General features: G+C 48.5%; 2 protein-coding genes across 3 annotated transcripts in view; one reads left to right on the top strand and one right to left on the bottom strand.

Moving 5' to 3' along the window:
- The first annotated feature begins 3,591 nt into the window (after positions 1-3,591).
- The window catches only part of LOC144103900 (uncharacterized), a 49,225-nt gene continuing 26,036 nt past the window's right edge, over positions 3,592-26,780 (top strand). For both annotated transcript variants that reach the window (XM_077636613.1, XM_077636614.1), the window contains exons 1-2: positions 3,592-3,759; positions 7,573-7,702. In XM_077636613.1, coding sequence (XP_077492739.1) covers positions 7,654-7,702 — 49 coding nt within the window. In that variant the 5' untranslated portion in view covers positions 3,592-3,759; positions 7,573-7,653. The remainder of the gene's footprint in view (positions 3,760-7,572; positions 7,703-26,780) is intronic.
- Positions 19,756-26,110, bottom strand: LOC144105113 (uncharacterized). Its single transcript, XM_077638294.1, has 2 exons — positions 25,304-26,110; positions 19,756-19,845 (listed from the first exon to the last, which is right to left on the bottom strand). Exons 1-2 carry the CDS (start codon positions 26,108-26,110, stop codon positions 19,756-19,758), a joined length of 897 nt encoding a protein of 298 aa, XP_077494420.1.

The following is a 26,780-nucleotide window of genomic DNA, read 5'->3' as shown; positions in this document are numbered from 1 at the left end:
TTTCTGTAAAGGGCTTCACCCTACAGTGGAAGGCAGCGGAGCTGACTTACCCAAGGCATTGGGGTTTAGGGATAGTGAAGGGAAAGTGGATTTTAAGAGGTTAGAAGTAACCAAGCGAAGGTTATCTGATTGGTGGCTAAAAGCAAGACAGGAGTAAAATTTCACAAGACATGGCTAGGTGGCTTGAGCCACCGCCCGATGTAAAGGGTTCAGCCGTATCCATCCATACATCCCATCCAGCTCTAGAATTTTGCCTCCATCGAAATTCGGCTGCAGCGGCCGGGATCGAACCCGCGTCTTTCGGATCAGCAGCCGAGCGCCATAACCACTGAGCCACCGCGGCGGCGTAGAGAAGATGCTCGCCGCGTTTGTGCCGTGTTGCACGTTGACCGTCAAGACGCCTCGAGGCTAAACCGAGACTCCTGTGTGCGCGCGCGAAGCTTGGGCGCAGGAGGCCAGAGGGCGGAAAAGTCGGCGATATTGATTAAAATTTAAGGCATAACTGGCGCATCGGTCACAGTGCCTCGCTCCATGATGACCAAAAGTTATTTCACTCTCACCCGTACCATTATAGGTTCAGTTTTGTTTAAGCCACGCCCTTTAAGGACATCGTTTCTGGGTGCCATAGCGCCTTCACCTTGTCCCTGGCTGGAAGTTTTCTGTGAACAGCGCGCGCTGCATGTCCCTTCTTAGCAGGCCACACACGAAGCGATCCCATAGGGACACATCTAAAGCGCTCCCAAAATCGCATGTTCGCGACAGCTTCCGAAGAGGGCTCCGGAGTGGTTTCGACCACCTGGGGGATCTTTGGCGTGCACTGGCGTCGCGCGGCGCACGGGCTCCTTGGCGTTTTTAACGCAGCAAAAACGCAGCGGCTGCGTTTTTATGGAGGAGGGGCGCTGGGGCGCCCGTGTGCTGTGCGGTGTCGGTGCACGTTGGGGATCCCCAGGTGGTCGAGGTTTTTCCGGGGCCCTCTACTGCGGCACCTCTTCCTTTCTTCTTTCGCTCCCTCCTTCGTCCGCAAGGCGCGGTTCGGGTGTATTTTTCAAAGGAAAAAAAAGAGGGCGTGGAGGGTACAGGAGGAGGAAAGGCGCCGTTGCGAGAGGGGTTTCGGCACGCTAACGAGGAAATTGCCGATCGGCATTGTGGAGTTCGCTGACCATTCCGCGAACTCGTTGGTCTTGTGTTCGCAAGGAAGGCCGCTCCAGCGGGGTCGGAAGTCCCCAACAAAGGGGCCCGTCCCGTCCCTGCCTCCTCTTTGTGCAGCGGACGTCCTCGTTTACGCCGCGCCGTCACGGGGATGACCCGCCGGGAAAAACGCGAACCAAGTACAGCTGACGACATGTGGTTGTTAAGGGGTTGACGAGGTTTCGGGGGCGCACGAGATACGGCTGAGTATTAGCCGAGTGACCGGAAACCCACTATTCCTGTAACGACTGTCTACTTCCCTTAACGACTGTGTTCTCTTTGTTGCTGTCAACAACCTGAGTCATCGCCTCGTCGGCACATGTTTCTAGCGTCTGTGGTGCCGTGGGTGGCGTGGGAAACGGAAGTCGCATTTGTGTTGTTTGTCTATTTGATTGCAACCTCTCCTTTCCCAAATGTTTAATCAGTACTTTTTCCCCAATCTCTGATCAGTGGGCGGACCTTGTTTTCCTTTCCCTAACCACTGATTGGCGAGATGGGTCGTTTGTTATCTTATTGGTTGCTGTCCCTGCTAAGGGCGGAGACAGAGGGTTTAAAACCAAGCGCTCTGGGTTGAGCGGGGGCTGAATTTGTCTGATCCACGATTTAGTCATGTAAATAGTTTTCTCCTTGCTTTGTTTCTTCTCGTTTTTTTACCTATGTTGTAAATAAATAGTTAACCTTCTCCTTTCCTTGAGTAATGTGAATGTTTGCGAGTAGGACCACCGGGTCATCAAGAAACCCCGATTTCATCAAGTAGTTTCCTCTCATTGCCACCGGAAGGGGAAACTCAACTGGCAGCGCTATTCAAAACTTCAAAGCAGGGAACCCTTGCCTTCCTCGACGATGAGCGATGCTTCGTATTATCCAATCTCCGTTGTCGCGTGTCCGACGGCCGTGACAACGAGCAGACAAGTTCCCGGTATAGAACGACGTTTATTATCCATGCTTACGGGTTGATGCTGGAACGACAGCGGCGGCTAGCAGAGAAACTCGGAGCGCCTTAGGCATTTCCATTACCGCAAAAATATCCTACGCTACAATTTTAAACAAAGATACCGCGGAGAGTGACGCTGGCGTCGCTCGACTTTCAACCGTTTGCGGCACATGCGCACTTCGCACGGTGCGTAGTCAGTGGCGCGCATAGACAGGACACTATTATTTGAAGACATCACTTTAAATTCCTGCCGATTCTGTTTCCAACTCAGAAGGCATAGCATTGAATATGGCATGAAAAAAATATGACTGAGCACCTCTTATTGTGTAAATAGTTTGTGTATATTACCTCTCTTCCTATCAGCCGCCGCGGTGGCTTAGTGGTTATATGGCGCTCGGCTGCTGACCGCAAAGACGCGGGTTCGGCCCCGGCCGCGGTGGTCGAATTTCGATGGAGGCGAAATTCTAGAGGCCCCTGTACTGTGCGATGTCAGTGCACGTTAAAGAACCCCAGCTGGTCGAAATTTCCGGAGTCCTTCACAACGGCGTACCTCATAGCCTCAGTCGCTTTGGGAGATTAAACCCTCATAAATCATAAAATTTCTCCCCCTACCTCTTTCCCTGTTCCCTCACCTCTTTCATTTCATTTCTCCATTCTGCCTGCTATCCTTTACTTCCGCTGCCCCAGCTCAGGTGCTTCAGTATCGATGGCAGATGCCGGGGCTAGCAAAAATCTTTTCCTTACTTTTTATCATTATTTCAATAAAACCACTACTACTACTACTACGCTAGCGCTACAGGACGACATAGTTGAGCAGACGAGGCTCCGTATGTACTGTGTGCAGCGACGTTCTGTCGTCTGCTAGCATCGTTCCATAGCGATGCATTGGACCCTTATTTTTGAAACGTCTTTCCCGAGGACTTTGCTGCTCTCCTCATGCAGTTGACGGCGCAACAGGTAGGTATTGTCACGAATAAAGACGAGAATGTCGAAAAGACAAAATGCTAAGTGGAAAACGAAAACTAAAACTGAAAAACCGTGCTGAGGTCCGATTTCGTGCACTGTCAAAGGCTGACTTCTGGGACATGCCGCCCAACTTCTGGTGGCTTCACTTTCGAGTGCCCGATGCGGCGTCCAGCCTAGTAGTAGCTCTATGGTCCAGCCCCCTAGTGGACATCAGTGATAAAAACGCAGGTGGCACCAGTTTCTCATGCCTGACATTCGCCAGTGCTATAGTACAGTGCTCTAGAGCACTGTAGCTATAGTGAACTAGAATACTGTACCAGTGCCTCATTCGCCGACGCGCGATCTTGTGTTCTGCGCCTACACGAGAAAAAAAATAATGGCAAGGAGAATTTTTTTTGTCGTTTTCGTTTTTTTTTGCCGGTGTCGTTTTGTTTTAGTGTGTAGCGCGTTATTCAAACCAAAAATTTTTTTTGTTAGCGGAAGTCACGTGGTGGTTTTGTGCCTACTCTCGAACTCTGCTTTTGCTCCGTGGCGGTTTCAAAGATCGGCTTGGTGGTTTTTGCTCACGACCGGCTTAATAAAGCCAAAGCCGGTGGTGGTTATGCCTCATGACCGGACTCGGCGAAATACGTTTTCACGGTACCCCTCCCTGCAGCTTTCTCCGGACTTTCGTGAGTACTGCAAAAAGGCAGCGTCGTGCACGCATGTTGGCATATCATCGCTGCTCTCCCACTGTCTTGGAGCTTGTTGGAAGTGGTTCTGCTTCGGCACACAAGTGTATACATACAATGATCGCGGTTATTTGTGCCGCATCTTTCTGCGAACTGATTTCGCGAGGGCTGCGAAGTGAAGGTGTATTTAGAGTACGAAGGGGCACGGTGAGCTCGCTTCCCTGCGCTTGAAAGCCCTGTCGTGTAGTTGCTTCCCGTGCTTCTATCTGTCGCCGTGGTGGCGCGCACGAAAGCGCCTTTCTTTTGTCTTTTATTATCCAGTGCGCCTCTACTTCTGTCATAACCACCATTGTTTTCTCAGGGTGAGTAATTTCGAATAATTTCGTTGCACAGCGGTTGTGGGATCTTATATCCTTCCTCGCAGCTTCTGCTCATGGACTCACCTGCACCATGGATACCTTGTGCAATCCGCCTTTTTCATTTTCCTGTGCTGCCACCTCGCGTACAACGCTGGAAGCTCACTGGTAGGGTACTGCGCGCCCAACCCGGCCGGACTGAGTGCCGCTGCGGAGCACGTTTTGTTGGAATCTGTCAACGATGGCGTGTCCTGGGCAGCACCTGGTACCTGGAGGATTTCTAGGGTTGACTGATGGCTTGGTGCGAAGTCCGAGGCAGGCTGTAGTGCCCACTGAAAAGCAAATTCTTCAGTATCTCCGAGCATCCGGCATGCGATGCGAACACCAGCTAGCAAGGGCCGCCGCTTCAGAGATGAAGGCTACATTCGGAACATAATGTTCAATGAAATATCCCCGATCAGTGAGGTTGGCGTTTTCCGCTGTATATGCCTGCCATTCATGAAAGGTGGATACTACATCATGCACGCCGTAGTACAGAAAACGACTGGGGACAACAGTTTTCACAAGCAATCGTTGTGCTCAAGCGCTGCAGAATAGCTACACGAGCTATAAAAGCACAAGCGTACTCGCAACAAAGCAGCTCTGTTAGCATTTCACTGTATTTTCCCACAACACACCGCTGCATAGGTTAAACAAGCATGCGCGTCCCTAAAGACGAGCGCGAGAAGCGCACATTAATCCATTCCGGCGATACCACGCAGAGCTCTTCATCATGGATATGGTTCGAACACACGCATAACGCACCTTCTTCTGCCTCTTAGTACATGGCACATACCCACACGGGGGGATTGGCCAGGGTGTAGTGGCATAAACAAGGAAATTTCCATAGGAGAATATGACAAAATTTTAGCACCATGCGTGAATGCTCTCGTAGCTTCTTTTTCGTTGCCCGCTCCATCGCGCGATGCAAGCGGCTCACAGCACTTGCCCATTTGGCCTTCTTGCTTGAGAAAGCAAAAAGCGTCGGAACGAAGTCTGGGTGCCGCGGTGACATTCGAGGCCTTCCTGCCCATGAGTAAAACACTTCGTGATAGACTGCACACGCATTTAAACACAGTACCTCATCCGTACCTGTCACAAAGTGATTCCCGCACAGTCTTGACGTGCTTGACGGTGCCCAAGGGCGGCACGATCGTCGAGCCGGCGAACTGCTTTTATCCACGCTTCGCGTCGAAGGCTGTCCCGAGATGCGCTCGGAAGCGAAAAAATCCTAGTTTACTTCCCTTTACATATTGGGCATTGCTGCCGTATGCAACACATTTCGTAGGTATCGCCAAATGCGTCGCGCTGAACACCCGACGGCACCAGCAACGCACCCCATGTAGGAAGCCGGTTTGTTTACACTTCCACGACCGGTCTCGAGTGGAGCGAGCGACCCTTCCAATATGTTTCGCGACACCGCCGCCAGGGGATGGGCGCATGCGCAGTCGCGTCGTGAAAAAGGCGGATTCACGAAAGGTGGGGAACCCCATTGCTGTACAGAAGAGAGCTGCAGTTTAACTGAAGGTTTCCCCAATGTGAAATGAATTACCTACTTTGATGAAGCTGCAACTCTTATGCAGTACGGCTGTGAAGTGTTGCCACAGGGCGTGAATTTTTTTCCCATGAGCGGCAGAGACAAATGAGCTTTTTATTATAGTCATTTGAATGCTGCATGGAAGTCAACGAGTGTAGCTTTCATTTGAACTTAGTCATCAGTTTTCTGGACGACTGTGGGAATATTTATCTCATAAGCTGAACTGCTTCAGTGGACTCCCTTTATTTTTGTCTGCTGAGGCTAAACTTCCGTGCTAAATAATGCATATTACTTAGCTAGGGTGTATACCATGGCCGGTGCTATCTCTGAAGCCATTAGATATGTTTACGGTTCCTGAGGAGGAGAGTGGATGGACAGGCTGGCTTGAAGTGTTGTTCCGAAAGCTTCATTTCCTTTTGAGGATTGTGTAGGGAAGATGGCTGGCGCCAGTTCCCATGCCCACAAATAAAAGCCAGTTCATGTCTCCCAGCACCTGTGAAATGTGGTGACAGGGTATTCAGACATTGAAGACTGGATGAACCTGAGCCAGCCTGCTTTGTGTAGGGGAGCTAGTGCCCTTAGGGCAGGCCTCTCAGGTAGGAAAGAGCAGTGCAACTGCCCCAAGTGCTTTAATGTAGCACTTTTGGGTGGGCCAGCTGGTAAATACCTGGAATGTGACTTCACTGTGCAAAGTGGACAAGAACGCAGAACAAAAATTGGGCAAGGGGGTGCTTCTATTTTTCCGCCTGCGTGTTTTTTCACTTTGTACAACCTAATCATATTCATGCTTTCCTGCATTGTACCTTGCAAGGAGCAAATGCACCAACTGTGCTGGAAAATTTTCTGCATTCTTCTGCTTATTCATTTGGCAGCTACCGGCATTATAACTTTCTGTTTGGCACAAAATTATTCACATCTTATACCCCTGTCACACGGGCATTTCGAGGGCCCTCGAACCGATAGTCTATCGACTCAAAGGCGATCGAGCGCTGCCACACGGGCAGTTTCAATGGCGATCGAGTCAATAGCCTATCGAGCCAACGGAGTAGCGCAGAACTCCATCGAGATTTCGAGGGCCTTCGAGCGCTGCCCAAGGTTGCTAGCGTTGCTTCGAGTGGCGCCAAGCGCATTTTCGTACACGACACATTCACGGTACAAAAGCATGAACATTATTAACCTAAACTTTAATGCAAGCAGTCAGTATAATAATTTTAAAATTGTATTAGACTAGTTTTAAGTGCATTAACTTTGCGTTGCTTGCGTACTTAACGTTGACAACATGGTGGCACCCTGCCCGCCCGCTTCACAGCAATAACAGCTTTGTCGCTAATCCCTCAAAGCAATGTCGTGTTCTAAGTTGTTGTATTCGCCTTCGATTTGCCCATTCTTACCCTCGCATAAAGTTTCAAGAGACAAATAGCTCTTGTTTTTTAGATATCATGGCGATTTCCCAGGTCTTAAGCCTGACGAATCAGCGCTCCGACGCAGTTGGACTGGCTTGGTTTTGGCTCGTCTTGTATTAGAGTGGCTACAGCAGTGTAAGCATATGTCCGTCGCCTACGTGCAATTAAAAGGGTTTTGAACGACTTTCACGTATGCCTGTATTTCAGCATTTAGTATACATTTATCAAATATTTTGTTATTTTTGCAAAATCCAAAGTAGCGATTGTGGCGCCACACATCCGTGGCGTAAGACACGAGAACCGTTTCAATGGCCATTGAGATTTGCCGTGTAGCAGCGGCGAGTTCAATGGCGATTGAGAATCTCGAAGACCCTCGACTCGAGGGTGATTGAAACAGGCCGGTGACACGGGTATTACCCTTCCCCAGAGTGAGCATTTTTTTTACTTCCAGTGTTTTCTCTTTTTGGTGCATATGCAGAGACTGGGATCCCTTGGAGGCAATGTGCAGTTTCCTCTTGTCGTCTTGATCCTGTCTTCACCTTGTTAATAGTCGACATCTATGACTGGCATGGCCAAATGTACTGCACAGGATGGTGGACCAGCATTCGGTGCGTATATCTGTACTGGTTTTTCAGGGTAGGGCATGGTTCCAGGGCAGTTCCTAAAAAAAATTTTGGATTTCAGACAGCTTACCTTTAGTGTTTTCAATTTTTGTTTCATGGCTTAGGTGCTGTGCTACCTTTCTGCTTCCTTATCCAGTTAATCTGGTGCTTCAAGAATAACACTAGGCTTTAACAGCTGGCATGGTCTGCAAAGAGAGGAGTAGCGGAAGTGTTGTTACGTGGGTCTGTATTCTAACTGCGTTGCTTTTGAAAACGTCCCTTTCGGCGACACTTGGTTGGCCAGTCGACTTGAAAGCGTCGGCTCATTCACCTCAGCATTTCGACCAACCAGGTGTTGCCGAAAGGACGCAAGCTGCAGTACTGGCTCTAAGTTTTTGTTTCATTCAGAATAATGCCACACTAATTTGGATCGCGGTGGTGCCCTAGTCGTTTGAGCATCCGCCTTGCACGCGGGAGATGGGGGGGTTCAATCCCCAGTGCCATCGGGTACCCACCGGTGATACAATGGGTACAAACTTTCCGCTGCCTGGTGCTCGGCTTCTTTAGGGTGAAATGGTTCTTTGACCCCACTTTGAGTATAAGAAAAAAAACTGTGCCATGGCACTCTTTGGCCAGAGATGCCCTTGCGCAATAGAATAAACCCTAATTTCGTTGACGTGTGTCAGTTAGCAGGTGCAAAACATGAGCTATGTGTGACTGAATGGAGTATCCTGCTGTGAAATGTGAACTTAGTGCTTTTGATGCTCATATAAAAGAAGCAACAGCCACCAAAACGTAGGAAAGCATAGAGGAATATTTTTACTTGTAGTTTTTATCAACAAGGAATCAGTAGAGTAATAATGCATTTTACCTCAAAGATAACAGAATAGTAAATAAAATACAAAAGGCATGCTGTCGGCGGAAATGAACTCATGTTAATTTAGTTTATTTGCTCTTAGGACCAGGCAATGCTGCCTTGGAATGTTGGAGCTTATAGGCAGGCTGTACATATAAGCTTTGCAAATAAAAAAGGTACCATTCAGGAATGGGTGTGGAAGATTTTGAGAGAAATTGGGTGTCCTAGTTGTGTGGTGAGAACATCAGTAGCAGGGTTCTTGACATAGGCAGCCTGCAAATGACCTGTATGTGCATGCATTTTCAAATTGCTTTAAAAAACTGGCAGAGCCGTTCAGTTCTATATGCCATACAGTTGAGACCATATACAATCTTAAAAGGGGCTGTGAAAGGGGGTCTCAACAAAGATGCGATGTGCCTAGGATGCTAAAGGATGCCGCTTCACAAATATCCTCTTGCAAGTATTTTTCAGCTGCGCTTCATAGAAGCTGAGTTATATTTAGTCAAAATTTGAATTTCCATGTCTTCGCGCCTTTCCCTCTCTTCTCGTCACTTTTTTCACGCTGAAATGCGGGCGCTACTCCACCGGCCTTGCACTTGCCCCCTCTGCCGGCTGCCGACGCGCGTGAACCAATGCTAACAGTCTGCTGCTGACGTAACGAGCGCTGATGCTGAGGTAACGAGCACGGATTTGGGCGAAACCCCAGCACCGCAGGTCGCCGCTAGGTGCAGAAGCGGGTAGTTTCAAAAATTGTACTGTAAATTACCGGCTTGCTTTTGAGGTCTTGTACGTGGCATGAATGCTCGTTGGCCTGTACTCTATATAATGCTAGCATTTTGTAGACAACCTCAAACAACCGTTTCAGGGACCCTTTAATGGTATAGCAGTTGAGACAGCTTCCACTTTACAAGTATTTAGGAGCTTACCTCCATTCAAACTTAAATTGGAAATGTTGCATTAACTTATTCCAGCCACTGCTAGCCATTCTCTTGGTCTCCTAAGCCGGAACATTCAACATGCTCCTGTGCAGCTGCGAAAACTTGCTTATGGAACGTAATCCGACTTAAAATCAAGTACGCTTCAGCCATATGGGACACGGAGCAAGCCTACGTCATAAGTAACAGCAAAGCCCTGTAAAACCGTGCTCATTTCATTTTTTACAGACTACTTGCATACCACTAGCGTATGGTCTCAAAAGCTTGTGTTAGGCATGATAACCTTTCCCATCATTATAGACTTGCTCGCTTTACACTTTTTTACAAAATTTCCTATCATCTGTTGCTCGATGACTATTTTTTTCACTCACCCTCGGCAGTCTTCCCATGCCATGACCATACATTCGAGATCAAACACATCACATTGCACACTTCAACTTTTGCAAAAATATTTCATTCCTAAACCATCATTCACTGAAGCTGGCTGCCTTCTACAATTGCAAGTGAAATGAATTTGACGTTATTTCATGAAGTTTCTAAAAATGAAAGCGATGTGCAGTTTTCTAGCTGTGCTCTGCTCATTGTAATGTGTTAATTTTTTGTGCTGCTTATTATGTTGCTTTTCTCATTATTTCCATTTTGCATGTTGTTGTTCCACCACATTTTGATAGTAGCATATTTATTTCTTGCTTTATTTCTAGTTTTGTGTATTGTTCAGTTTGTCAGGTTAATGTTCCCTGTTGTATTTCTATGTTTTCATTGTTGTCACCCCCCTATGTAATACTCTTGTAGTGAGGGCCTGTAGGCTTTCTGAAAATAAAATAGAAAATAAAGACACTTATGACCTCCGCTTAAGGTACCACGCGACAGCATTTATGGGTCCTTCAACTGCTCGCTCCTGTAGCCCGCGTAGACACGGACACTGCTTTTTCTTTCACAATCTCATCATTGTGTAATCCATTTGACATACATATAAAGCCTCACTTTAACCAAGCCATACCAACGTGCCTGCGTGGCGTATAGGTAGCGTGTGTGACTCAACATAATGGTTGGGCTCGATTACAGACTAATTACCTCACTTGCAGTTCTTAGTTTATATTTTCAAATGTCCTAATGACTTTTCAGTCATGTTGCAACCATTCAATCAGCAGTTTTGTAATGTTTTAATCACTTTTCAACTCCGGTGCTGCACGTGTGATGTAGCCACCTTTTCATCCATTCCGGAGTTTGACACAACACTGATGGGCTACACCGGGTTTTCCGCTAAACAGGACGCTTAGTGCAGTTGTGTTGATATGAAAAGATATAATCTTCAGCATTCTATAAATACACGAATATTAACAATATGCAGTAAGGTATTGGAAGGGATAAAGCTGTGTAGGACAAGTAGCGATTGTAGATCTGGGCCATGAGAGCAGAATGACTATGAATATGAATGGGGTAGAATGCATTTGGCAGCTGTTTTGAGCTCATTTATAGTGGCTTACCCATACATCTGAATAGGAAAGTACATACAGTAGAACCTCGATATAACAAAGTTGTACTTTTTGGAAAAACTTCGTTATATTGCAAAGTTCGCTGCATTGAGGCTTTTGTCTTTCAGTGGCGCAAATAATATCGCTTATTCCTAAAATCTTCCCTTTCGCTTTATTTTGCTCGTGTGCATTCATGAAGATGTTACAAGCAATTTTAGAAGAAACACCACGTAAAACGATCGGTGAGAATCGTTCACTACAGCTTCGTTACCTCGAAATCGCATATAACGAAATACAGGTTCCGGAAAAATTTCCTGCATAACCCAGCCACTCCCCAGAGTCCCGTGCATTTATATTACCATTTGCCTTGAAGTATTTTCTTGACGGACTGTAAATATCTTGAAATCTTGACTGATAGTTGGAGGTAAACGCTGCTTACAAGAAAGTACCCCAAACTTCATGCATTACTGCGGCAACTGCCACAAAGTGAGTGCCTTCACTGAATACAAAATCATGCAGCGCTGTGGAAGTCAGTTGTGTGTAGCGCACATTGTTTACCTCCCATAGTCGGACAGTTTGCCGAAGTTCGTCTTTCCGATCGATTCTGTGAAGCCGCACTTTTCTTGTCAAGTTTTGCTTACCGCGTGGAATGCAAAATATTTTTCTTGCCGTCTTCCGTCCAGTTTCGGCACCCAACCGTACAGCAACGAGGCATTACATCTTTCCCAGACCATAATTAGCACAGCAATGTGTGTATGCTGATATCTCAATCTTTCAGAAAAAAAAACAACAAATAGATAAATGAATTCGCTGAAGAGAGAAGATTGCAGGCCGTTAACAGAACAGGCGATGCCACAGCAGCCGTCAGCTACTTTAAGCGAGCTCTCCACCCACACGAGCGGGAACTTTCATGGTGGTGGAGGGGCAGAGCTAGGTCATGTGCTACAAGTGAGCCTATAACTGCATTGGCGGCGGGATCAAGGCATTTCCTTACTTATAAATTATCGAGGGACTTTAGCTGACCTACGCCCCTGTTATATTTGGTGGGGGTTCAGTTTCCCATCCTCGTACCGCTCTGGACCTCCGCAGCTGCACATACCAACCCATGGTATGCCCGAATACACCAACCACAAAGCCATGAAGGTGGGCTCAGCAGTCCTCTGTCCCGGCTCCTTCAGGCAGCGGGACCCCGCCCTCTTCAGCGGTACTGACGATCATGACTCTGAAGACTGGCTTTGATCATACGTGTGGGTGGGCACATACCAATGTGGGACAATACCACCAAGTTGAGCAACATCATCTTTTATTTGACCGGCATTGTCAACCTGTGGTTTTGAAACCACAAAGCGGGCTTCTGCGCATGGACTGCGTACAAGGCAAACCTCACCGAAGTGTTTGGATGGCCTGCTGTGTGTGTACAAGCTTCGCGCTAAACACCACTTGTGTGAGTGCTCTCAGCAGTCGGGTGAGACATTCTCAAGCTACATTGAAGATGTGGTTACCCTGTGCTCACGCATCAATGCCTATATGTCCGAGGCTGACAAGGTCAAGCATATTCTGAAAGGCATTGAACATGACGCCTTTCAGATGCAGCTGTCGCGAGATCTCTGCACCATTGCCGAAGTCAGTCTCTGCCAGAGCTACGGTGAGCTGCGCAAGCAGAGGCTACTAACTCAACAGCATGCCACGCCTGTTGAGTCGCTTGCCAGCCTGTCGACTGCACCCGGCTACTCGAAACTAAATATTTCATGCTTGAGGAAGTTGCACGTCAACTCTCGCTTCCGCCATCCCACTCCGTGCCATTTCCATACCTGGCACCCGACCTTCGAATGTCATCAATAAACAAGTGGCTGAGGCCCTTCCATCAGTCCCTCCGCCAGCACCAGCACAACCGCCCGTACCTGTCGCTGCATCCCATCCCTGACCTATGCTGCCACCGTCGCACAGCCATGGCCGCCTAACTACTGCCCAACCTTTGCTCCTCCAGCGTCTGTGCCTCAATTCTCTCACGCTCTGACACCTTTTTTCAGACTGCTTCGACAATTCGGCAATCTCTGGCGTACTGGTGACAACCGGCCTATTTGTTTCTCTTGTGGTCATTTGGCCCGGCTGTGCCGTCGTCGTGTTCCAGTCTCCCAAGTTGCCGGTCACTGGCCTCCTCCAAGTGAATACTCACTGCCAGCCGAGCTGCCACAGAGTCGCCCTCTTTCACCCAATAGCACAACCTTCCCCACCGGCATTCACCTTCTCCTTGTCGCCACTCCCTTTCTCCCATGCATCAGCACCCAGATATTTCACTAGAGGAAAACTGGACGCTGCAGTTCCTGGGGCAAGAACTATGCCACCAGTGAAATGTCAAGGCCTCATTTATCTCTCCGAAATCTGATCGCAATTTCCGTAGAGGGTGTTTTTGTTCTGGTGCTTGTCGACACTGGTGCTGCTGTATCTGCTATTTCCATCACCTTTTGCCGCTCCTTGCGAAAAGTGACAACCCCACTTTCTGGATTCTTGCTGCACACCGCAAGCACGCAGGCTATCATGCCATTAGCGACGTGCATGGCTCGTGTTGTTATTCAGGAGATTTTCTGTGTCACTGAATTCATCATTTTGCCAACATGTTGTCATGAAATCATCTTGGGTTGGGACTTCCTGTCGCGCCATAATGCAGTCATCGATTGTGCTAGTGCTGAATTCGAGTTCTTTGCACTCAGCGGTTCCTCGTTGACCGATGCCCCTTCTGCTGCTTCTGGCAAGGCCATCGTTGCTGAAGACACTAACCTGCCTGCATGCTCTTTTGTTCTTGTGCCCATCACTTCTGACCTTGTTTGCGACGGCAACATACTTTTTACACAATTACCGCTCTTTATGTGCCGCACGTACCTGCCCATACCTTACGCCATACACCCTGTTAGCTGGCCTCACTGCGTTGTTTGTGACCAATCCGTTTACATATGCTTCCGCTGTGCGTTGCGGTGAGTGCCTCGGTACCGTCCAGCTCATTGATTTTATTCTGTATAGTAATGAAAATGATGATTTGCCGTCCTTCGATGTAGATGCCCGCAGCCCGCCAATTCCTGCACTCGACACTTCGCCTCCAGGCGTTTTCATTTTCTTTATTGAGGCCTTTCTCCCTGCACCTCATTGCACTCAACTTCTAGAGCTGGTTCATCAATTTCGTTCTTTCTTTGATTCATATCAACCCGCTTTGGTGCGCACATCGGCTGTTGCCCACCACAACGACACCGGTGACCATGCCGCTCTGCATCAGTGCCCATATTGTGTCTCCACCAGTGAACACCAAGTTTTTCAAGAACAAGTTGACACCATGCTTCAGAGTTGCATGATTCAGGCCTCACACAGTCCATGGGCCTCACCCGTGGTACTTGTGAAGAATAAAAATGGCTCTATTCGTTTCTGTGTTATTACTGCCGCCTGAATAAGAACACGCGAAAGGATGTTTATCCTCTTTTTATTTATTTATTTACATACCTACAGCACCCTTGCAGGCATTAGTGTAGGGAGAAAAGAAAAAACAATATGAGTGCACAGATGATATACAATACAAATTCAGCTGCAATTTGAAAGGCAGGAAACAAGCAGTGAAAAATAAAATGACACGTATACACGTAGTTGTCTTGATATTTGCGTCACTTAATCACACTGTATCGTGGCAAGTGGAAAAACAGGCATGAGAAGTTAAAAGCAATGCTAAAACCCATTAAAAAAGAATATTTTTCAGATCCTGGATAAAAGACGAAGGGGTCCCGAAACAATTTCTTCAGGCAAACCATTCCACTAATTTATTGTCTTTGGGAAGAAGCTGTTCTTAAAAAAGTTTATCCGGCAAGCATATTCATGCACTTTTCGGGAATGGTCCGTTCGTGCAGATACATATGTTGGTTTCTTTAGATATCTATCTTTGTCGATGCCTGTTCTAGAGTGAAAGATATTATAAAATAGCGGCAAGTGCAGGTATTTTCTTGTGGTTTCAAGCAGCGGCCACCCCAGATTTTTGGATAGATCGCGAGATCTTTTCGAAAAGTCATAATTACTTGACACAAAGCGAGTAGCATGTGCCTGTACATGTTCAAGTTTTGCAATGTTGCATTGAGTTGATGGATCCCAAGTACTGCAAGCGTACTCAAGAATGGGACGTACATTTGACAGAAATAATGTTTTCTTTACCTTAGTTGGTGCCTGATTAAAGTTTCGTCTGAGGAAATTTAACATTCAACTAGCCTACAGAGATATGTTATGTATATATGAGCATTCCATGACAAATTGGCAGAGAATACAACCCCCAAATATTTGCATTCGCTTGCAACCAACAGGCAAGTTCCATCCATGACATAATTGGTAAGCATTGGTTGTTTTTTAGTTGTAAACCTTACGAGATTGCATTTGGATAAATTAAGGGACATCTTCCAGGACTGGCACCACAAGAACACGGAGTCCAGGTCGTTCTGTAAATGTTGAGAGTCCGCCGCACTGGTGATTTCGCGGTAGATACAGCAATCATCCGCGTATAATCGAACACGGCTGGTAGTACGGTCACCAAGGTCATTGATATAAATCAAGAAAAGTAGAGGGCCTAAAATTGGCCCCTGTGAAACATCAGATAATACAGACATACTTGATGAGCACTCACCATCCAGAAGCACGCATTGTTTTCTTTCAGACAGGTATGTTTGAATCCATGCTAAGAGATTGGCCGGTATATTAAGAAGGGTTATTTTGTGTAACAGGAGTGCATGACAAATGGAATCAAATGCCTTCCGAAAATCTAAAAATATACAGTCCACCTGCGTACCTAAGTTAATTGAGGCTGCAATATCATGAGTAAATTCAATCAATTACGTATCACAAGAAAACCCAGCCCTAAAACCGTGCTGCGTTGGTGAAAAGAAGTTATTTCTCTGCAGGTGATTCATTAGGTTAGTGTCAATGACATGCTCTAGTGTTTTACACACTACGCTTGTTAAGGAAATAGGTCTTTAGTTACATGTTACGTTCTTGTCACCGCTCTTATGGATCGGAATTATGCTTGCATTTTTCCAGTCAGAGGGTAAAACTTCTTGCTCAAGAGAGGTTTCAAAGAGTAGAACTAAAAATGGAGCAATAGCTAACGCGCAATTCTTGGGGACAAAATTTGATATGCCATCTGGACCAGGGGCAGAATGTACATTAACCTTCTGCAGCAAAGACACGATACCACATTCGGAAAATGATGCCCCATTCATTTTTGTTAAGCTGGAAACGCATTGCGAAGCGGCGACTGCGGTGGCAGGTTGTGAGAAAGCAGATTGAAAAAAATGCATTAAAATTTTCAGCTTTTGCTTTTTTATCGGAATTGTAGTTTGTACGGTCAATAACATCTGGAATAGCCTGCCTGGTATTTTTCTTCTTTTTGACGTATTTCCACAATTCCTTTGGGTTGAATTTAAGTTTATCGCCTAGACTGGAAAGGTACGTATTATGTGCTCTGCGCATCTCTTTTGCAACGACCCTGCTCAGCTCTTTCATTTTTGAGCGCAACTTTAGGTCAGGAGACTGGCAATATCTACGAAACAATCTATTTTTTCTGTTTATCAACGTGCAAAGTTCTGTTGTTAGCCATGGCTTATCGTTACGGCACTTGGCGGGAATGACACGCGAAGGGATGAAGGTTTGTGTTAATGATAGTAGTTTTGTTTTGAATCGATACCATAACCCATTAATATCAAGATGTGAGATATGTGAGCGGAAGTGGAGAAGAAATGTGTCAAGTTCGGCAGGCGGTGAGGTGTAGTCGCCTTTTTCATAAAAGAACACCTTGCATGGTTCTGAAATGCGGCAGGTTTGGGCTGTACAGGATAACTTAGCGACAACATCATGATCACTGATCCCGGGCAATGTGACATTTGATATAAGATCACTGTCATTACAGAAAAATAAGTCCAATACATTTGTGGTAGCACCGCTTGTCCGAGTCGGCTTGTTAACAAACTGTAGCAAAGAATGGGCAGTAACCATTTCCTAGAAAACAGTGTACAGTAGGGATGCATTGTTAAGTACAGGCTATAACGAGGACCAATCTATGTTCGGCAGGTTAAAATCACCAGCGAGTACTATATACGTTGCTTGTAAGCTTAACAGTATATTGCTCAACTCAACCAGAGGTTGGGAACTGCTAGAACAGGGTGATCTGTAAAATGAACCAACTGCAAGATACGTGTTGTTTTTAGAAGAATTTTGCACCACACTGTTTCACAGGATTTGGTATCAGTGTATCGGCATGCTAAGTATACTGTCATGGATAAGAACAAATACACCACCACCGTGCACGTTGCTGTCTTATCTATAAACGACATAATTACGCGGAAAGATTTCGTTGTCATTGATTGTATTGTCCAGCCAAGATTCCGTTCCAAAAACAACATGCGGCTTCGATGCTTCGAGGAGTGAAGTGAATTCTATTGTTTTATTTTTATACTGCGACAATTTACTGTAATAGATACTAGGCCGTGAGCATTAGTTACTTTAATGTTGCGGAAGGATCCATTCTGTAATGGCTATGAAGCAAATAGATCCACAGTGTCTGACTGTTGTATATAAAAGTTTGATTGCGCATTTTCAACTTGAAGTTAATCTTGAATTCGCCACCACGTTTGTGAGCAAACTGAAATAATTTTTGCCTATCAAGTTGTACTTTTCTTGAGTAGTCCCCACTTAGTGCAAAATTTGTTCCTTTCAGCTTTGAGGCCACCGACGGTACCCGCTGTTTGTCTTCAAGCGATAAGAATTTTACAACCAGTGGTCTATGTTTCATTTGGGAAAAATTACCAATTCTGTGCGCCCTTTCAACGACTTCAGGGAGAATTGTGACGTTCACTTGTTGCGAGCAGAAAGAAATCGCTTTCTGCTCAGAGTCAGCCCATGATTCATTCAAGGTATCCTGAATTCCATAGATGATTAAATTGTTCCTTTTACACCTGTTTTCCAAATCATCTTGGCAGTCCTGCAGTTTGATACACGTGACAGAAAGATCTGAACAAAGTTTCTTTGCGTTATTCTTTATAGGAAGCACGCTGCCTTCCATAGAATCGATTTTTCCTGCTAGTTGCAGTAACTTTTGCTCCAGAACTTGCTGTTCAGCATGAATAGCTCGAATTTCTTCGAGGATTTCTCATTGTGTTTGTTGCATTGATGGCATTGTCATAATCACATCGAACATATGTTTTTCTTGTTGAGCTGACAGTGGTCTGGAATTTTGTTCAATATCTCCTGAAAGCAGTAATAGTCTACGAACAGTATGCACGCATGTCAGACACTGCATAATCGTCAAAAAAACAGTAGATGGTGAGTTGGGATCTGGCACCAGTTTTCTAAATGCTCTACCGCTAACAGGACGATAAAAATAGCCAACCTGAAGAAAGACCAAGCATGATTCTCTGGCTGCCATGTCGGTGCCAGATCCCAAACTTGGCGCTTGTTGCAGCTGCTTATGTAGACATGCAGTAAAGTATAGTGTCCCAGGTTGCCGGCAAAGGAGATGATAGCTGAAGGGCAATGGCAGCATAGCCGCATCGAGCGGTGAGCGGAAGTCCCAGCTTGACGGAAAAGCCAGGCAGAATTCATCCGAAATGCAGACGTCACCGGAATACGGCGTCGATCCAAGACCAGAAAGGGCCACCATCATCTGCACAAGCTGAAGAAAGACCAAGCATGATTCTATTGCTGCCATGTCGGTGCCAGATTCTTCGTATTGATGATGCTCTGGACTGCCTACAAGGAGTGGAGCTCTTTTTTTTTCTCGATTTACACTCTGGGTACTGGCAGGCCCCCATGGTAGCTGAAGATCACCCTAAAACCACTTTTGTGACCCCTAATGGCCTGTACGTTATTAATGTCTTGCCTTTCGGCCACTGTAATGCTCCGGCTACTTTTGAGCGCATACACAGAACAGTCTCCATTTTTTGCGCTGGTTTTCTTTCGAGCACGTGACGGGGACCATTCTGCATGGCCTGAAGTAGAAGTCGTGCCTCTGTTATCTCGACGATGTCGTGATCTTTTCGCCAGACTTTGAGACTCATCTGTCCCGGCTGAAGCGCGTCTTAACCTGCCTTATTGACGCCGGCCTTCAGCTCAATTTAAAAAGCTGTTGATTTGGTGCTCGTGAACTGACAACTTTAGGTCACGTTGTGCCAAAAGAGGGCATCCATCCAGACACCACCAAACTTCATGCTGTGATTGTGTTTCCAAAGCCTACTTTCATTAAGGAACTGTGCAGCTTCCTAGGTCTTTGTTTCTATTTTCACCGTTTTATGTGCAACTTTGCCGCCATTGTTGCCCCTTTAACACAGCTTATCGGCAGCAATGTGGATTTTTCAAGTTGGTCGTCGGCATTTAACGCCTACAACACCTTGCACAGTCTCCTCACGGCACCACCCATCTTGCGTCACTTCGACCCGCAAGCCCCAACTGAAGTACACACGGATGACAGTGCTATTGAACTCTGTGCTTTGCTTGCTCAGCGCAAGTCTGGATTCAAGGAATATGTGGTTTCTTATGCCACCTGTGCCCTCATGGAAGCCAAATCCAACTACTCCGTGACGGAAAAAGAGTGCTTGGACATTGTCTGGGCCCTTGTCAAGTTTCTACCTTATCTCTATGGCCGTCCTTTTGACGTGGTCTCCGACCACCATGCCCTATGTTGGCTTTCTTCGTTAAAAGATCCCTCCGGTGACCTGGCTCGATGGGCTCTCTGGCTACAAGAATATAACATACGTGTCATTAACGGTTAGGCCGCAAGCATCAGGACGCTGATGCTCTGTCCTGCTCCCCGCTACTGGCCGCGATTGCCAGCCTCTCCGCCCTAGAATCTGCTGGGCCTTTGCTCACCACCTGCAACATGCTTTCTGAGCAACGTAAAGATCAATGGATTGTCTCTCTTCAAGACTATCTCTCCGATCTATCTACGGCTCCAGCATCCTGCGTCCTTCGTTGCCAAGCTTCACATTTTGCAATTCGTGATAACTGATGGAAGGGAATGGCTTCTCGTCATTCCCCGACATCTCTGGTCCCAAATATGCACCTGCTTCTATGCTGACCCGCAATGCGGCCACATGGGAGTATTCAAGACGTGTGATTGAATCCGTCTCCAGTATTACTGGCGCAGCATTTATAACTTAATCAAGTACATCCGCTATTGCCCGTCCTGCCAACGCTGCAACAGTAACGTTGATAAAACTCATTTTGAAGTTACCCGTTTTCGGATAGGAGAAAGGAAGGGAGAAAAATTGGCACTCTTTCCATCAGGTTGAGTGCATTTATGTAAAAATTTTGGATATCAAGCATAGACAAGTTTTTATACAGCTCATTAAGATGCAAGACATCACTGAGTTTTTTTTTACAATCGCTCGGTCCAAGTGCAACCTGAAATCAAAAACCTTAAATGATATGGTACATAAGTTCCTTGTATCTAACACAGCAGCTAACGCACCACAATATTGCTTCCTTTGCTGTACAGCACAATTCAAGCACCCTGCCAGAGACTGATGAGCAGTTCATCCAGTGCCATTCAGAATGCTGCAGTGCATGTAGCCCTGCTGGAACTTTCTCTTCTGATTAGGAAACCAAAGTCAAATCTTTTTTCACCTGTCAATGTTTTCTGTCCATGAAAAATGTAAGAACAGACCAACACACCTTCAAACAAAATTATCTTTATTATTTCAGTCGGTAAGCTACTACCATAGGTTCGCCATGCTTAAAACAGTAAATGATACTGAAGAGTATACTTACAGGAGGAGATGAAATGGTTCCGGCTGATGCCAGCTGCAAATGGCAGCCACACTGCTAACGATGTGCCTGTGGAACTGCAAAAGTAAGATTTTCTAGGCTGAATTGGCATATGTCATATTTTGCACAATAAGTCTGACAATGTATTTCTGACACAAGCACAGTCAGCATCAGGCTTGTGTACTCAGTTTCATACACAGCAGTCAACACTGCCAACTCCTGTTCATACAAACGACCACATCCCAAAAGTATTTTGCCATGCAACCGAAGCGAACTGTGAACAGAGGCATATTTCATTACAATAAATATCAAATACCCGTCCTGCATTTCGTTTCACTTCTTGCCACACTTTCATTCTGCGAATGGAGATTTCGAAAAGTACGAGTGACATGTGGCGCTATGATAAGTGGCTGGTAGGGCAAATCGCTCTGACTGTATCTGCGCCTAAGTAAGTAGTGCAGAAAAATTATAGCCAGAGCCCAAACACCGAGCACCGCACAGCTTCAACCATGCTCCAACCATGCTAGACGTTTGTTTTATAGTGCTCTGTTTTCTTCAAAACACTCGAGGCTTCAAGTGGAATGAATGATATTGTTACGTGGTCCAGGCGGGAACGACGCGAGAACGCCCGGGCACAGAACACAGGTCAAGAGTACAGGGCGGCCCACACAGAGCACAAGGCACAGAGCACCAGGCACAGAGCACAGAATCCCAGAGCACGCGCGCCTCCGAGAGTCTTCATTCATCTCTTCTTCTATCCGTTGCATGGCCCCCGGTCACAAAAAAACACCGTCTTGGTGGAAATTAGGGCGGGGCAAGGGATTGCGACACGTAGGGCTTGAGGTGAGAGACGTGGACAACGTCACTCTGAGATGCACCGGAGGTAAAGGCCGGGGCAATCTCGTAGGTGACGGCGGTGACCTGGCGGAGCACACGGTATGGGCCAACATAGCGGGACATTAGTTTTTCGCAAAGCCCGACACGCGTGTGGTCGACCAAAGCAAGGCGAGGGCTCCAGGGGAAAAAGTTACCATGCGGTGGCGGCGGTCGTAGTAGTCCTGCTGTGAGGCCTGCGAGGCTTGTAGGCGGGAGCGAGCCAGCTGGCGGGCGTGGTTGGCGCGGGCAATAGTGTCGTGGGCATATTCAGAAGGCGGGGAAGGAGATGTCGGAAGCAGCGTGTCCAAAGGTAATTGGGGTTCACGGCCGTACAACAGACAGAACGGGGAGTAACCGGCAGTGTCATGACGAGAAGAATTGTAGGCGAAGGTCATGTATGGAAGGGCAGTGTCCCAGTCCCGATGGTCCGGGGAAACGTACGTTGCGAGCATATCCGTGAGAGTGCGGTTGAGGCGCTCTGTAAGACCGTTGGTTTGGGGATGATAGGCGGTGGTCAGCTTATGTTTTGTTGAGCAGGAACGGAGAATGTCGTCGACAACTTTAGAGAGAAAGCAACGGCCGCGGTCGGTGAGAAGTTGGCGGGGTGCACCATGACGGAGGATGAGGTCGTAGAGGAGAAAATCGGCCACGTCGGTAGCAGTACTGGTGGGGAGGGCCCGCGTGATGGCATAGGGAGTAGCATAATCTGTCGTAACGGCAATCCATTTGTTTCCGGAGGTGGACTCCGGAAACGGGCCCAAAAGATCCAAGCCAACACGATAGAATGGTTCAGGGGGCACATCAACAGGCTGGAGCAAACCCGCGGAGAGCGTGGCGGGACGTTTCCGGCGCTGGCACTGGTCGCAGGCACGAACATAGCGGCGGACGGACTGGTAGAGACGGGGCCAAAAGAAGCGACGACGCACGCGGGCGTAAGTACGCGAGACACCCAGATGTCCAGCAGTCTGGAGGTCATGGAGCTCGTGGACGACGTCGTTGCGCAGATGCTCCGGGAGAACGAGCAGTAGGTCTGGGCCGGCGGGGTTCAGGCTTCTGCGGTAGAGTGTGTCATGATGAAGTACAAACCGGCGCAGGGCAGGGTCAGATGGAGAGGATCTGAGGTGGGAAATAATAGAGCGAAGCTCAATATCTCGTCGCTGCTCATCGCCAAGGTGACTAAGAGCAGAGAGCGAGAAGAGGTCAGCGGCGGAGTCACTGCCAGAATGATCAGAAGAGTCAACGGGATATCGGGAAAGGCAATCAGCATCAGTGAGTAGCCTACCGGACTTATATACCACGGTATAGTCGTAGTCTTGGAGGTGTAAAGCCCAGCGACCTAGGCAGCCAGTAGGATCTTTCAGTGATGAGAGCCAGCAGAGCGCATGGTGGTCGGTGACAGCCGTAAAAGGGCGGCCGTACAAATATGGGCGGAATTTCCCAACCGCCCAGACAAGGGCTAAGCACTCACGTTCGGTAATTGAGTAATTGCGCTCCGGGGCGGAGAGGAAGCGGCTGGCGTAGGCGATGACACGGTGCTGTTCGGATTGCCTCTGAGAGAGAATAGCGCCGATGCCATAGCCACTGGCGTCTGTGCGGACTTCAGTGGGAGCTGTCACATCGAAGTGGGCCAGAACTGGCATGGTAGTAAGCTTCAATATCAAGGTGGAAAACGCGTGTGCTTGGTCGGGCCCCCAAATGAAGGTGGCGTCCTTTTTCAGGTCGGTGAGGGGGCGGGCGATATCGGCGAAGCCTTCAACAAATCGACGAAAGTAGGAGCACAGCCCTAAGAAGCTGCGGACGTCGTTACAGGAACGTGGCTGAGGAAAGTCTTTAACGGCTCGGATCTTATTAGGGTCAGGGTGCACCCCGTGTCGTCGACGACATGACCCAAGATGGCGAGTTGACGGCGCGCGAAACGGCACTTAGACGAGTTGAGCTGCAGGCCAGCATGACGAAAGAGGGAAAGGATCTGAGAAAGGTCAGTGAGGTGAGAGAAAAACGAGGGCAAAAAGACAATGACGTCATCGAGATAGCACAGGCAGGTGGACCACTTAAAGCCTTGCAAAAGAGCATCCATCATGCGTTCAAATGTGGCTGGTGCGTTGCATAATCCGAAAGGCATAACTTTAAATTGATAAAGGCCATCAGGAGTCACAAAAGTGGTTTTCTCACAGTCCTCTTCATCTACAACAATTTGCCAGTAGCCGGAGCGAAGATCTATGGACGAGAAGAATTTGGCACCATGGAGGCAGTCAAGCGCGTCATCGATACGCGGCAGGGGGTACACGTCCTTTTTAGTGATCTTATTCAGGTGGCGATAATCAATGCAAAAACGCCATGAGTCATCCTTTTTCCTGACAAGGACAACGGGTGAGGCCCAAGGACTGTGTGAGGGTTCGATAATGTTTTTTTCTAGCATTTTAGTAACTTCCGCATTGATTACTTGACGCTCGGCATGAGAGACCCGGTAAGGGCGGCGGCGGATGGGAGGGGCATCACCTGTTTCAATGCGGTGCCTGATGGCAAGAGTTTGACCCAGCGCGGTGTTGTTCACGTCAAAAATATCCGAAAAAGATTCGAGAAGGGCACGAAGCTTGGCAGTTTGATCGGGATGGAGGTCGGTAGCCATCATGGTTGTGAAGGTGTTGGTCGACAGAAGAGACTGCCGGCGCGGTGCGGCGGTTTCTGGAACTGGGGTAGCGGGCAACTTAGCCACATGGCAAGGAGCGAGAGGGGATAGCGTAGCGACGCAGATGCCGGACGGTAGCACTTGAGAAGTGAGGCCGAAGTTGAGGAAAGGCAGAGAGAGGGCGTTGGCTTGGATGGTGGCAATGGTATGAGGTAGTGCAACGTTACGGGTCAGGAGAAGGTCAAGATTGGGAGTAACAAGATAGTCGCCATCAAGAACTGGGCGCGATGGGGTCAATAGAACAAAAGAGGCGGTTCGGGATGACAGGCGAGCATATGCGGTACTGAACAGTCGCAGTGATACATCAAGTGGGTCTGAATCCAGCATTGGAAGGGCGAAGTGTAGAACACCCTCCGAGGTGTCAATGAGGGCGGAATGGTCAGTAAAAAAATCTAAGCCGAGGATAAGGTCATGGGCACAGGTGGTCAGCACGGTGAACTGAACTGGTATACTCTGGCCGGCAATAGTAGCGCGTGCGGTACACATACCGTCCACAACAGGCGTGCCACCATCCGCGACACACACACGGGACGTTGCAGGCGTGAGGACTTTGCGGAGGCGACGGCGGAGGGCAGCACTCATCACTGATACATGAGCACCGGTCACCTCCGGGAGCTGCATCACTTAGTTTTCCAATTGGGAGCGGCTGCGAGAAGGCGACTGGGGGGAATGAGAGCGGCAGCCCTGCGGGGACGGAGAGCGGGAGAATCGGCGTGGAGGGGGTACGGCCGGTGCAGACGGTTCGGACGGGGCGCAGGTCGAGAAGTTGTGGGATGAGGCGGGACTGTAGAAGGAGGGGAAGACGTTGCGGGGCGTTGAAGACCATTGACTGCGGCAATGACGGGCGATGTGGCCAATGCGAGAGCACCGGAAGCAAATGGGACGGTCGTCCGCCATGCGCCAGTCATTGGGATTGCGGGAACGGGGCAGAGAATAATAGGTGCGACGAAAAGCACAGGGAGTGGGCTGGGGGCTGTCCGGGCTTCTGATGGTGCACACTGCCGGAGCGAGGTTCAGATGAGCGAGTTCCTGCCGCACGACGGCCTGAATCAGCGACACAGCGGGCAGGGTTGTATCAGGGATGGAGGGCGGGGATATCACAGGTGCGAGGGCCTCCAGTTCACGTCGGACGATCCGGGTGACTGAATCGGTGACGGCAGGGGCGTCCGAGGGCGTGCGGGATGGTGATCGGTGGTCCTCACAGGAAGATGTCGCGGCCGTGTTGGGAAGGCGAGAAAACGACGGCGAAAAGCGGCGGCCTTTGACTTGCTCAAATCGACGGTACTCATTTATGATGGAGTCAATTGAGGTACAGTCTTTGCAAACAAGCAAGTGGAACAAATCGTCGGCAATGCCTTTGAGCACGTGGCCCACTTTATCGGTCTCACTCATTGCGGCGTCGACCTTGTGACAAAGCGGCAAGATGTCCTGAATGTAGGCCACGTAGCTCTCGGTAGAAGATTGTGCTCGAGTAGCCAGCTGTTTCTTGGCGGCGAGCTGGCGGTCATCAGGTCTACCGAATAGCGTCTTCAACTTTTCCTTAAAGGTGTCCCAACTTGTTAGCTCTTCCTTGTGGGTCTCGTACCATACACGCGCCGTGCCATTGAGGTAGAAGATGACGTTCGCGAGCATTAGCGTAGGGTCCCACCTGTTGTAGTTGCTGACACGCTCGTAAAGGTTAATCCAGTCTTCGACGTCGGAGCCATCTGTGCCGGAAAACGTGCCGGGGTCGCGAGGAGGAGCCATGATGACGAAAGGAGTGGTAGTGGGGGTAGTGGGGCTCCTTGACCGGCCGGGTGGAGCCATGGTGGTAGTTCCAGCCTGACGAGTACTACGAAGCTACGTGGTGTGCGCAGCATAAAATCCGCACCTCCACCAAAGATGCAACGGATAGAAGAAGATGAAAGGCTTGCCACAAAGATGAAGATGATCTGGTGGACGGTTCCCCCGGAGCTTCAGGTCCAGCGGTCGGTCACCCACTGCCGAAGGTCAAGGGTTGAGGGATCGCCGCACAGCCTGGGCGGGGGTGCCGTCTTGGTTCGGGTCGTAGTCGGGTCATCGTACGTCAGGTCCTGGTCGTCGTGTCTTGTGTTCGGGGCTGGGGACGGGGCGGGGGAAAGCGGCTGGTCGGTTCTGGACAGTTCGAGCTGGGGTTGGGCCGGGCGGCGGAGCCCAGGTCCCCTCAGCCGACGACGAAGGCGAGCAGAAGGCGGCGATGCTCCGGGGACTAGGATGACGATGAGTACCCAGCACCTCCACCAAAGATGTTACGTGGTCCAGGCGGGAACGACGCGAGAACGCCCGGGCACAGAACACAGGTCAAGAGCACAGGGCGGCCTGCACAGAGCACCAGGCACAGAGCACAGAATCCCAGAGCACGCGCGCCTCCGAGAGTCTTCATTCATCTCTTCTTCTATTCGTTGCAATATTTCGAAGAGTAATATGGTTTTTTGAATGCATATCCACCTCCTCCGCT

This window comes from Amblyomma americanum, chromosome 9 (assembly GCF_052857255.1).
Source record: "Amblyomma americanum isolate KBUSLIRL-KWMA chromosome 9, ASM5285725v1, whole genome shotgun sequence".
Classification (NCBI taxonomy): Eukaryota; Metazoa; Arthropoda; class Arachnida; order Ixodida; family Ixodidae; genus Amblyomma; species Amblyomma americanum.
This window is presented reverse-complemented; position numbering and strand designations above follow the sequence as displayed.